The 13,957-nt window shown below is 49.0% G+C and overlaps 1 protein-coding gene across 4 annotated transcripts in view; it reads right to left on the bottom strand.

Moving 5' to 3' along the window:
* Nucleotides 1–13,957, bottom strand: part of DISC1 (DISC1 scaffold protein) — a 383,714-nt gene that overhangs the window by 316,329 nt on the left and 53,428 nt on the right. For all 4 annotated transcript variants that reach the window (XM_046027933.1, XM_046027930.1, XM_046027931.1 and 1 more), the window contains exon 2: nucleotides 7,981–8,987. In XM_046027933.1, coding sequence (XP_045883889.1) covers nucleotides 7,981–8,987 — 1,007 coding nt within the window. The remainder of the gene's footprint in view (nucleotides 1–7,980; nucleotides 8,988–13,957) is intronic.

The following is a 13,957-nucleotide window of genomic DNA, read 5'->3' as shown; positions in this document are numbered from 1 at the left end:
GCTAAAAACATTTAGAAATGATTTTGAAACTGAAGTTCTTTATTCTCCTTTAAAAAAAGAACCACAAATGTACATTTTTCCAATGCCAGATGCATTAGTTTCTCAAAAAAAAAGTTATATAAAGAGAAAGTGTAATTTGAGCATAAAATCCACAAAAAGAGCTAGAAAGTTATTTTAAACAAAAACATCACATTGTACCCTTATCTGCATGAAAAAAATGCATAATAAAAGGAACACAAACTTCCTGACCTGACCAAATGGTCTCATTCCCAAAATCACATTAAATTATGAAGAAAAACACACTAAGACTGGAAGAGAAGCCAAGAGAAGAGCGTGAACTTAAACGTGGCAGGGTGTCAGCCAGCTGGGTGAGACTGACAAGAAGAACCTCACAAAACCCTTCTAGAAAAGGGCATCACCCTATTTAACCCACATTTGGACATAATGATCTCACTGTCGAAGAGTTGCCAGTACTCATGTTTAATGATTTTCCTTCTCGACAGGAGGCCAGAGATTTTCTGAAGATAGATTCTTGGCCTATCCGTGAATGGATGTGGGCTTTCTCTCGGAAACACACCTCCCTGCCACCCTTGCCTGGCTTACACCCCCATGTCCTTCAACACCCAGCTCAGGGGCCATCCCCTCCAGTCCGTGTGAAACATCCTTCCTCTGTACTGCCGTGTGACCTGTGCGTGTTCCTATTCATGGGACCCATTTAACAAATATTTACTGAGCATCTCCTCGGTGTCAAGCACCGAGGATACAGCACAAAATTCTTAGCTCTCTCTCTCGATGACATTCTTGAGTAGGAAGAGAAAAAATTAATATTATAAGTACATTTTATGGAACCTTAGAAAGTGAACAGTTTTTTTTGTTTTGTTTTGTTTTGTTTTTTAAAGATTTTCCTGATTTATTTATTTGACAGAGAAAGACACAGCAAGAGAGGGAACACAAGCGAGGGGGGTGGGAGAGGGAGAAGCAGGCTTCCCGCAGAGCAGGGAGCCCGACGCAGGGCCCAATCCCGGGCCCCCGGATCATGGCCCGAGCCGAAGGCAGACGCTTAACGACTGAGCCACCCAAGCATCCCGAAAGTGATCAGTGTTAAGAAGAAAAACCACAGAACCCAGGAAGGAGCATCAGGAGTGCTGGTAGGAGGTAGGGCTGTGGTTTTAAATAAGATCTCACTGACATCTGAGCAAAGATTTGAGGGGGAACCCTGAGGCTCCTGGAGAAAACATTTCAACAAGAGAAGAGTCAGCACAGAGGCTCTGGGCAGAGCTGCTGCTGGTGTTGCCAAGTAAAAGCAGGAGGCCACAGGGTCTGGGGAGGATTGATTAAGGGGGATTGTAGATGATAGGTCAGAGAGGTGATAAGGAATGCATCATGAAGACACATGAGGAGGACTGAAAAGTGCTCATGTTACTCTGTGGGTGACAGTGGGCAGCCAGAGGGTTTTGAGCACAAGAGTTCATGATCTGACTGAGGTCTGAGCAGCTCCATTCTGACCACTGTGGACAAGGGCAGAAGTCAGATGGAGGGGAGGCCATGGAAATCACCCAGGACGGAGGTGACCATAGCCTGGATGATCCTGGGCACAGTGAAGATGGTGAGAAGGCAATCCGATCCTGGCACATTCTGAAAATGGCGTTGAAGATAGAACCAACAGGATCTGCTCATAGATTGCAGGTGGGGGTGAGAAAGTCAGCATGATGCTGGGGTTTGGGATTGAGCTGCTGGAAAAACAGAATTGCAAGAAATTGTAGTACTTGCAACGCCATGTTACAGCTTTTGTTTTGTTTTGTTATTTTTTGTGCACTCCATTCACACTTGAGTATCTTGAGGGCAAGAACTCTATTCTACTCGTGTAGAAAATGGCAGGGCGCACCCTTACCTGGCTCCCCACTGCTCTGGGCACATGGAAGGATGACACTTTCCCCTCCACCTTGCTGTGGGTCATGGGGTTAGGGTGCAAGAGTTAGCGGTCACTTCTGCACTGAGCATTTCATTGCAGAAGGATCCCTTACTGTTTCCCCTACTGATCCAAACAGTAGGATCCCTTACTATTTTCCTCCTTGTCCCCTTGACTGAGAGGCCTTTTGCTCTGGTGCTGTAGGCAGGGCTCCTGAGTGACCTTCTGGAGAAGATCCCTCAACCACCTCCATAGAACTCAAAGCATTCAGCAAGAAACAAGACCTTGCGGGTGCCTGTGTGGCTCAGTCAGTTAAGCGGCTGCCTTCAGCTCAGGTCACAACACCAGGGTCCTGGAATCGAGTCCCATATTGGGCTCCCTGCTCCGTGGGGAGGCTGCCGCTCCCCCTTTTTGTGCTCTCTCTCTCTCTATCAAACAAATAATATCTTAGGGGAAAAAAAAAAGAAAGAAAAGACAAGACAGAAACACAACCTTGTCCTTTAAAGGCTGTGATATTATGTCACTGTCTGTTACCTCTTTTTTTTTTATTTACTTTTTAATCTTTTTTTTAAGATTTTATTTATTTATTTGAGAGAGAGACAGAGTGAGAGAGAGCACGAGAGGGGAGAAGGTCAGAGGGAGAAGCAGACTCCCCATGGAGCTGGGAGCCCAATGCAGGACTCGATCCCGGGACTCCAGGATCATAACCTAGCGGAAGACAGTCACTTAACCAACTGAGCCATCAAGCCCCCTGTCTGTTACCTCTTCTAATACAATCTCCAAAGCCAGGCACAAGTAGTGCATAAATACTTTCTGAAAGAATGAATGTTTACATTAGCCCCTCTATCCTTGAGGTTGCTCCATATCGCAGGTGCGAACTGTACCAGGAAGCTAGCTGTACATATTAGGGACAGAAGAAAGGCTGTATGGGTGGGTCACGGCCATCACCATCATCACACTGGAGCTTACCAGAGCTGAAGCAGAAGAACTACAGGAAAGAGGGTCACAGAAAACTTCATGCAGAGCCAACAGCCACCTCACCTTCTCCCCCTCATCTAACGATCCCTCCAGGTCACCGAAGAGATGCCCCAGATGTCCGACTGTCCATCTGTGCTGGAAGCAGAGCCACTGATGGTCATGACCCATCCAGTGACACAACCGCGTGAGGCAGGCAATTTCCCTCCTTCTCCTGCAGGTTCCACAAGCCAAAGTGGGGCTCCCTTGCAAGGTTCTCCTGCTTACCTCCTCTGTGTACCCAGTCAGCATTTCCTTCCATCACGACTGTCTCAGCCCCATGCAGTCCCTGGCAATGTCCCTGGGTGGCTATTTCTAAAGAGCATAAAATGCCCTTTCCGCCAGTTCTCATTCGTGACAGTTGTGTTCTAGAGTCACTGGAAATGCTCAGTTAGCAAACACTAAACCATTGCTTCCAGGGGAAACAATCTCTATCTCTCATTCAGAGATGGCTATGTGATTCTTTGATTCTTTTCCCACCAATAAAATTTAGGGTGTTTCTTCCTATCTCTCATTCCTATCAAACAAACTCTGCCTTTCTATAAATCCCATGCCCGGACAGAGTCCCTCCCATCTCTCCTATAACACCGAATAAAGCTGATTCCTTTTCTACACAACAGACATTCAAATCATTGAAAATAGCATCGTGTTTTCTGCTGTCTGGGTGTTAGTTTGCCATAAACAAAGGTACTTCAATTACAGATAAATGGTGTCCAGATCCTATCACTTGAGACAGGATATGAGTTTAATTCGAACCCCAGGGAGAAGGGCGAATTTGGTGATTTGGGCCCAAATTCACTTATTCTGAGCTCGTTCTCCGATGATGATAATGACCAACATTCCGGGCACTTGCCTGGTGCCAGACCCTGTCTGAAGCTCCCGGCAAGAGTTGAGACATTTCATCCTCATGAGACTCTAATGAGACTCTAATGAGGTGGGTACCGTGGTTTCTCTCCATCTTCTAACAACAGCATCTTGAGGCACAAAATGATTAAGCAAATCACCTAAGGTCACTCAGCCAGGAGAGGAAAATGCCAGGGTAGCACCCAGGCAGTCCCACAAACCTGCCAGACTGCAGGGCATCGTGGGATCACAGGCACACGCACACACACCCCAGCAGGCGCCCACAGGCAGCAGAGCTGACTGCCTCCAGAATGCCCAGGGTGAACCGGCAGCCACCTCGCCCTTCTTCCGCAAGGAACACAGCTCTGGTGGGCTCTGACCAATCAGTTCTTTTAAAAGCTGCATCTGGGTGATAAAGGTGAAAGGAAGAGACATATCTGGGGTTGGTTATATTTTTTAAAACTAAAGATCCAGAAACCCAAAAGGTAAGTCAGGGTGGCTTTCTCCAGCCAGAGCCCCTGAAATGCTGAACTTCAGACCCTGTGATGACCTGGTGGCTGGGGGAGCTGGCAGGGTGAGCCCGAGGCATGGGTGAGCCCAAGGCGTGACTGGACCCCAAGAGACGCAACTGATCGGGGGTTCACAGACTCCGGTTTGTTAAAAACAAGATTCTCAGGAGGCTGTGAGTTCCCTGCAGGTAGGAGGAGGTAAAAGAAAGGAAACCCGGGGAACAGAATCATGGGGACTGCAGACGGATCACCGCCAAGGTCGTTTCTGTTTGGCTGTTTGGGAGGGAGAGCCGCTGGTCATTAGAACGGCATTCTACTTTTGCTTCACGTGCATCAAAACTTGAATTTTTGAGATGGAGAAGTACAGATCTGTGGTCAAGATTTTTTTAAAAGAGATCTTGGAAATGAAGTGTTGAATACTAGGATTTACAGTTGGAAAAGGATGACACAACACTCTACTTAGTGCCTGGGACCTTGTGATTCATAGTAAGAAATACGTATTTGGTCTTTGTTCATTTCTGACACAGAGAGCCTAAAACCCTAGAAATTTCCTGTGAAGAGGGCAAGAAAGGTGTCTTTTGTTATGTTAATAAGGTGACTCTTGGAAGACACCTAAGGATGAGGGCTGGTTGCCAGGGGAACCGACCACGTGATCAGAGGACCAGGAAACTTACAACCCCATCCCCCAACCTCCAGGGAGGGAGACAGGGGCTGGAGGTTGAATCAATCCCAAATGGCCAATGATTTAATCAGCCATGCCTATGTAATAAAGCCTCCGTAAAAACCCGAAGGACCAGGTTGGTACACACGTGGACCGTGAGGGAAAGAGGTGTGCCTGGAGAGGACCTAGAAGCTCCATGCCCTTCCCCCACATCTTGTCCCATGCATCTCTTCCATTGGCTGTTCCTCAGTTATATCATTTTGTAATAAACGTGCAATCTGTTAAGTAAAATGTTTCTCTGAGTTCTGTGAGTCACAATAACAAATTAATCGAACCCAAGGAGAGGGTTTCTGGTGGCACCTCTGATCTAGAGCCAGTGGGTCAGAAGCACAGAGGATGGCTGGGACCTGCAGGCAGGCAGTCTTGGGGGGCTGAGCCCCTCCGCTGTGGGAGCTGATCTGTCTCTGGAGACATGGGGTCAGAACTGCCTTGAGATACGGGACAGCCAGCCAGCACTGGAGAAATTGCTGGTTCCGACAAACACCTCTCCGAGGTTAGGATTGGTGACGAGAACCCCTTCACACTTTGCATATCTGTGTCTCTGACTCTCTTCTTTTGCCTTAGCCCGCCAGTCCAAGAAAGCCGTCAACTAGAGATCTGGGGTCCCTCTTCATAAGATGAATCATTGCACGAAAAACAAAAATGATCAAGCAACAGCAGAGGACCAGGACGGATGCGAGACATCAGGCATCCAAAACCATCTAAGAGACATGACCTCTCGTTACAGAGCTCATGGTCAAGTACAGAACTTGGGCCCACAAACAAATGATTATTACATATGACGAATGCTACCATGGGCCATGTCCAGGGCACTACAAGAGCAACATGAAAGGAGGGATTCATCTGGACCAGAGGGGGCAGGAGATGTCTCACAAGGAAGTGGTTTCAGACCCACGGCAGAGGGATTACAGGAGCTTGGCTGGAAACGTGTAGGAAGGTCTTTCTAGGCAGAGGGAGAACTGTAAGCAAAGGCCCCAGGCACAGCTTTCCCTGGCATCTTCAGGAAGCAGCACCAGATGGCCTGAGCCAGCAGGAATAAGGCACTGGGACAGGCTGGAGCAGGTTGGGAAAAGTCTCAATTATCAGGATAAGGAACTCGGATACCATCCCGAGAAGAGCAAAAGGTTTCAAGCCAAGGAGTAACACCATCCCACCGGCGTTCTGGAAGATGACTCTGCTGGTCATCCGGGGGACGAACTGGAGAAGAGAGACACTGGAGGAAGGTAAGTAAGTCAAGAATCTCTTACAAAACCCAGGTTAAAAACAACCAGGGTTTGAACCTGGGCAGAGGCCGTGGCCGTGAGAGGCAGGTTAGCTGCCAGACTAGGAGGGCCGACCAGATGTTGGGAGTGAGGATGGCGGAGGTGTTGACGCCTGCACTTTCTCTAAAGAACTAAATGTATGCTATTAATTAAAATCAACAAATAGGTATGAAGACCAGGGTCCTTTAGAACAGGTTTGGTCGGGGGCGGGGGAGGGGGGGCGGCGCTGGGTGGCTCAGTCATTAAGTGTCTGCCTTCGGCTCAGGTCATGATCCCAGGATCCCGGGATGGAGCCCCGAACTGGGCTCCCTGCTTGGTGGGAAGCCTGCTTCTCCCTCCCTCCTCCCCTGCTTGTGTTCCCTCTCTCACTGTGTCTCTTTCTCTGTCAAATAAATAAAATCTTAAAAAAAAAATAAGTTTACTGGGGAAGACAATGACATCAGCTTTGAACACATCTAATTCCAGGGTTCTGTGCATCACCTGGGAACGTAGAGCTACAAGGAGATCGTGAGATAGAAATCACATAGCTGGGCTGAGGTCCCCAAGGGCTGGGACAGAGAGAGCAGGGCGAGGGCCAGAAACATGAGGCCACATGTAAAAAAGAGAAAATAAATGAGCCCAGCTGCTGGGAATGAACATGACCTTCACATTTTCAGGTACTTCTACCAAATGCCTGATGAGTGGGTGTTCTACTTCCTTGCGTACGTGTACAAATGTGTGCACACTTATACACATACACACACATCACATGCACACACCCCAGAAGGAAAACACAGCCTTTCTGTAGAATGAGCCAAACAGCCTAATGGGGTCAGCCACGGAGCACCTCTGCCTGGGTTTCTCTGGGAACTTTTTGCAGGTAGAACCACACTGCCTACTCATGGTTGTACCCATCTCTCAGGTAACTGGGTGGACAGCACCCTCACGACGCCGGGGCTTACACGTATGCAACCCATCCTAGCTTCTCACTGCAGCCACAGAACAATCCCAAGCGGGGCTTCCATCTAAGTAAGAAAACTGAGGGGCGCCTGGGTAAGCTCAGTGGGTTAAAGCCTCTGCCTTCGGCTCAGGTCATGATCTCAGGGTCCTGGGATCGAGCCCCAGAGTCGGGCTCTCTGCTCAGCAGGGAGCCTGTTTCCCTCTCTCTCTGCCTACTTATGATCTCTGTCAACTAAATAAATAAAATCTTCAATAAAAGAAAATAAGTAAGGAAATTGAGAGCTGGAGAGATGGAATGACCAGAAACAAAGTCTCCTGGCTGTGTCAGCAGTGCCCCATGAGCGGGATGACAGGCAAGGGGTACAGTAAATGCAAATGAAACTCAGCATCACCCCCAATAGGGGGCATCACGGACTTCACACCCCTCAGCCGCAAACCAGCCAGCTCCAGCTCCCTGCCCCCAGGCTCCTGTTGCAGAGCAGAGCTAGGAAGAGCTAACCACACGTCACTTAGGGCAGGAACCGCAGAGGGAACCTGCGGCCCGAGGGAGAGCAAATCTGAGCATCGAAGTGATAGGGAAGAGGAGAACGGGGACAGATCTGCATTCACCCTGTGCGAGAAGAAACAGAAGCGCAGGGACATGTTTCTGCTGCAGCTACGAAAGGAGCTGCTGCAGCTTCCAGGGGGAAGTCGGTGGCCCGCCCAGAACTCATTTCCTGCCCTCTGCCCGAAGCGGATCCGAGCCCGTGATAATCATGGGCCCCGGAGGCTGGGGACACCGACCTCCAGCCGCCTCTGGTCGCTCAGCAGGCAGTCCAGCAGCACGGGCTCGCACCTCCAGACCAGTGTCTCCCAGCGCTGAGCGTCCCCCAAGCTGCTGCCCTCAGACCCGGAGGGGCCCGGGGAGAAGCAGGAGGCGGTGTCCACGTCCAACAAAGTCGGCGTCTCCCTCGCCAGCCTGTGGCTGCCCCCTGCGGTCTGGGCAGAGTCTGCCAGGCGCTGAGTAGCCTTGAGATAGAAGCGGGGAGAGAGAAGTCGAGGGTGTTCGTGGGGCCTGTCCAGGCCGGCAGCCTTGGCTTCTGTGTCCTCGGGGCTCTGACAAGGGGCCTCGGCCTCTCTGGAGGGCAGGCAGCCTTCCGCTTCTCCACGTTCCCCGGCAGAGCCAAGCGAGAGCCGTATGAAGCTAAAACTTGAGGTAAAGGCATCCTGAGAGCTGCCCGGGGCTGAGGGAACCCTGGGGTCACTCCCGAGGCCGCAGCTGCCGCCGTTCACCTCCTCTGGGAACAGACGGCCTTTTGTCCAGGTGTCTTTTGCTCTTTCACCGCCGCCAGCATCCCAGCCAGGGCCAGGGGCCTCCGAACTGTCCATGGACGGGAGCTCGCCCTGCCACCCCGCGTCCCCAGGGCCACACGACCTGGCCGGCCTGGCAGGCAGTGTGGCACCAACTTGGAACTGAATCCCGAAGAGCCCTGAGGGTCTTCTCGCAGGGGTCCGCGCCAGGCCCCCGTATCCCACAGGGGTCCGAGCTGAGGCTGCTGTGCTCCTAGGAACAGGGCTCCCCACCGAGGGGCCTCGCCACTGGCCTCCAGGATCAAGGCCACCCCGTCCAGCCCTGGACTTAGACTGGTGGGACTCCTCACCGCACGCCCCTCCCTGGGCCCAGAGCGGAGTGGCCACTGCTGGGAAGAGGAACCCAATCCGGGGCCCCTCTGTGCTTCTCATGTAGCCCGGCCTCCGCGCCAGCCGCCGCCGCCGCCAGGACGCCGCAGGTGGTAAGCAGTCCCGGCCGCCTAGGAGGAAGAGAGAACACAGCACTGTAAGCGCTCATTACTCCGCGGCCCTGCCGAACTGCATCTGGAGAGCATCCTGGGTTAGACGTCACCATTCTGTGCATCTGTCACAGACAGAGGCCAGCTCAGAAGTCATGGGGCCAACCCAGCACGGAGATGCGGACGGTCCTGTCCAAGTGTTGGCCTCGGACGCGTGGCAGCAGCTCAGCGTCTCTGCTCCTCAGCTCAGCTCAGCACAGCAGCCGCGGGGCTGAGTTACGCCAACACGTCCCAGGCCCGTCGGAGACATGGCCTAGGTGGTCCCTTCGGCACCCTCTGGCATCTCGCTGGTGGGGCTCCTGGACACATCGGCACACATCTCCCAGACCGGGCCTGGAGAGCGAGCAACTGGAAGGCAATGCCAGCACCCTCCTGTGAACGAGAGCCACTCACTCATCCCAGCAACTTACTGGGCAATACGCAAGTTTCCATTACCCGAGCTATCCCTGTCCCCTGCACACGTCCAGACCCCGGAGGGCCGGCTGGGGCACAGCTTACCTCCATCAGCTCCTCTCACACAGCGGCCCACAGGAGGCCCTGTCTGATGCGCTCTACAAACCAGGGGGTGGGTCCCCCGCCCAGCTATGCAACAGGAATAGAAACAACAAAAAATGCTGATAGCCCTCGGGCAGGCTTGTACAGCGGCTGAGAGCAGGGTCTCGCACCTCACGGCCGGGTTCAAGCCCTGGCTGCCCTACGGCCAGCTGTGACCTTCCACACGTTACCTGACCTCTCTGTGCCTCAGTGTGCTGATCGGGAAAATGGAGACATGACCAGTACTTCTTGCCCAGGGTGGTTGTGCACATTGAGCCAAATGAGTCATGACGTGTAGGCAGCCTAGAACAGCGCCTGGCACTCATGATCATGTGCCGACGGTGTGAGTGCTTATTTCTCAGTGTCACAACAGACTGTTACTCAGAATATGTGCATAACCTATGCTCATTCCACGTGCTCACTGGCAAAATCATGGGAATCACCCAAACCAAGAATTGTAAGTTTCCTTTTACAGTTAAGGAAACTGAGGCTCAGGGAAATTGACATTCCAGAAACCCCTGCCAGTGACTGAGTGACCAGGCCTCCTGACTCTCCTGGGCCACACGGCGCGCTCACAGCTGCACTCTGCCACATCGTGAATCAGAGGAGATGCAAAGCGTGCAAGGAAAACCAGGCAGCACTGAACGTGACCACAGGTACACTACAGACTCTGGTGAGGAGTGGGACAAAGCTTCATGCCAGGGTCACACATCCCGCTCTGTCCCCAGATCATGAAGGGGCCCGGGATCTTTGTCACGGTAAATGGAAAGCACTTGGTGTTTGGGGGCCCTCTGTGTTATGATCATGGCACACAGCAGTCTTCAGAATGGGTGTCCATGGTCATCCCTGGGGAAATGAGCACAATGACCCATGAGCCACCCATTCCCTGAATTTGAGTGTCTAAGGACAAAAGAGCCCAAGACAGGTTCGCCCAGTGACCTTCTCTCACCAGCCGGGCGTGCCTACTGCCCAATGCCAGGAAAGAGTTAATACCACCCACGTACATAGAATTCCAGAAGCTGGCAGGGGAGGGAAGAGTGAAAGTAAGGGGTATCAGCGGGTGGGAGAGGAAGTCAGGGTAGAGAAAGGGAGGGAGGTATATAACATACAACCCTAGGCACTTGCTACCATTTCCACTTCACAAATGATAAAACTAAAGCCCAGAAGGTTTTAGTTTGCCCAGAACTCCCAGATCGTAGCTTACCGAAGCCTGTTTTGGTAAGCTCATAGCTTACCAAAGCTCATTTCAGGATAATAAACCAGCATAATGCCCTCCTGTGCCCCCAAGTGGCTGGATAAATGATGTATGAATGGATGCATGCATGGATGAGGGACAGATGTGTGAACCAAGGCCTATCGATTCCCAAACACATGCTCTTCCTGTACCCTTTGCCTCCAAGTGTATCCCTTAGGATGATAACTTGAAATGACAGGAAGTCAGAAGAAAGATTGATTTGTCTTATTTCTTAATGACACAGGCCATGCAAAGCTGGAATCCGCAGAAAAGGACAGAATAAAAAAATGTACAGAGGGAATTAATTAATTAGTTAATAGTCCAAACTGGACCACACATTTAGACAGTTATTATTAAAAAAAAAAACAACCCAGCAGTGATAGAGAAGTGCACTTGTGATGAGCAGAATGCCCAGAAGTGTTGTATGAAAGTTTGTACACCAGGAACTAAGGTTACATTGTATGTAAACTAACGGCAATTTTTTTTTAAGATTTTATTTATTTATTTGACAGAGATAACAAGTAGGCAGAGAGGCAGGTGAGGTGGGGGGTAGGCTCCCCGCTGAGCAGAGCGCCTGATCCCAGGACCCTGAGATCATGACCTGAGTCGAAGGCAGAGGCTTATTAACCCACTGAGCCACCCAGTGCCCCACTAACTGGAATTTTTTTAAAAATGTAAAAAAAATTAAGACATTGAAAAAAAACTTTTTTAAACAGAAAATAACAAGTGTGGATTAGAAATGCAGAAAAATTAAAACTAGTGTGCATTCTTGATGGGTATGTAAAATGTCTTCAGAATAGCTGAAGAGAGTACAGTAGTTCCACAAAAAGTTAAAAATAGGTTCAACATTCCAAATCAATCAATGTGATAGAACAAATCAATAAGAGAAGAGAGAAGAACCACATGATCCTCTCAATTGATGCAGAAAAAGCATTTGACAAAATCCAGCATCTGTTCCTGATTAAAACGCTTAAAAGTATAAGGATAGAGGAAACATTCCTGAACTTCATAAAATCTATCTATGAAAGACCCACAGCAAATATTATCCTCAATGGGAAAAAGCTTGCAGCCTTCCCGTTGAGATCAGGAACACGACAGGTTCCTGTCTCACCACTCTTGTTCAAAATAGTATTAGAAGTCCTAGCAACGATCAGACACATGAAAAAATGTTCATCGTCACTAGCCATCAGGGAGATTCAAATTAAAACCACATTGAGATACCACCTAACACCAGTTAGAATGGCCAAAATTAGCAAGACAGGAAACAACGTGTGCTGGAGAGGATGTGGAGAAAGGGGAACCCTCTTACACTGTTGGTGGGAATGCAAGTTAGTGCAGCCACTTTGGAGAACAGTGTGGAGATTCCTGAAGAAATTAAAAATAGAGCTTCCCTATGACCCTGCAATTGCACTGCTGGGTATTTACCCCAAAGATACAGATGTAGTGAAAAGAAGGGCCATTTGTACCCCAATGTTTATTGCAGCAATGGCTACGGTCGCCAAACTGTGGAAAGAACCAAGATGCCCTTCAACGGACGAATGGATAAGGAAGATGTGGTCCATATACACAATGGAGTATTATGCCTCCATCAGAAAGGACGAATACCCAACTTTTGTAGCAACATGGACGGGACTGGAAGGGATTATGCTGAGCGAAATAAGTCAAGCAGAGAGAGTCAAGTATCATATGGTCTCACTTATTTGTGGAGCATAACAAATAACATGGAGGACATGGGGAGACGGAGAGGAGAGGGAGTTGAGGGAAACTGGAAGGGGAGATGAACCATGAGAGACTATGGACTCTGAAAAACAACCAGAGGGTTATGAAGGGGCGGCAGGGGGGTGGGGGGGTGGGAGGTTGAGGAACCAGGTGGTGGGTAATAGGGAGGGCACGTACTGCATGGAGCACTGGGTGTGATGCCAAAACAATGAACACTGTTATGCTATAAATAAACAAATAAAAATAAATATTAAAAAAAAAAAAGGAGTCCTAGCAACGGCAATCAGACAACAAAGAGAAATAAAAGGTATCCAAATTGGCAATGAAGAAGTCAAACTCTCTCTCTTTGCAGATGACATGATTCTTTATATGGAAAACCCCAAAGACTCCACCCCCAAACTACTAGAACTCATACAGCAATTCAGTAACGTGGCAGGATACAAAGACAATGTACAGAAATCAGTGGCTTTCTTATACACTAACAATGAAAATACAGAAAGGGAAATTAGAGAATCGATTCCATTTACTATAGCACCAAGAACCATAAGATACCTGGGAATAAACCTAACCAAAGAGGTAAAGGACCTGTACTCAAGGACTACAGAACACTCATGAAAGAAATTGAAGAAGACACAAAAAGATGGAAGACTGTTCCATGCTCTTGGATTGGAAGAATAAACATTGTTAAAATGTCTATACTGCCTAGAGCAATCTATACTTTTAATGCCATTCCGATCAAAATTCCACCAGTATTTTTCAAAGAGCTGGAGCAAATAATCCTAAAATTTGTATGGGATCAGAAGAGACCCCGAATTGCTAAGGAAATGTTGAAAAACAAAAATAAAACTGGCGGGATCACATTACCTGATTTCAAGCTTTACTACAAAGCTGTGATCACCAAGACAGCGTGGTACTGGCATAAAAATAGACACATAGACCAGTAGAACAGAGTACAGGGCCCAGATATGGACCCTCAACTCTATAGTCAAATAATCTTCGACAAAACAGGAAAAAATATACAATGGAAAAAAGACAGTCTCTTCAATAAATGGTGCTGGGAAAATTGGACAGCTATATGTAGAAGAATGAAACTCGACCATTCTCTTACACCGCACACAAAAATAAACTCCAAATGGATAAAAGACCTCAACGTGAGACAGGAATCCATCAGAATCCTAGAGGAGAACATAGGCAGTAACCTCTTCGATATCAGCCACAGCAACTTCTTTTAAGATATGTCTCCAAAAGCAAAGGAAACAAAAGCGAAAATAAACTTTTGGGACTTCATCAAAATCAAAAGCTTCTGCACAGAAAAGGAAACAGTCAACAAAACAAAGAGGCAACCCACGGAATGGGAGAAGATATTTGCAAATGACAGTACAGACAAAAAGGTTGATATCCAGGATCTATAAAGAACTCCTCAAACTCAACACACACAAAACAG

This window comes from Meles meles, chromosome 13, assembly GCF_922984935.1.
Source record: "Meles meles chromosome 13, mMelMel3.1 paternal haplotype, whole genome shotgun sequence".
NCBI lineage: Eukaryota > Metazoa > Chordata > Mammalia > Carnivora > Mustelidae > Meles > Meles meles.
The sequence above is the reverse complement of the archived record's forward strand: the minus strand, read 5'-3'. Positions and strand labels throughout refer to the sequence as shown.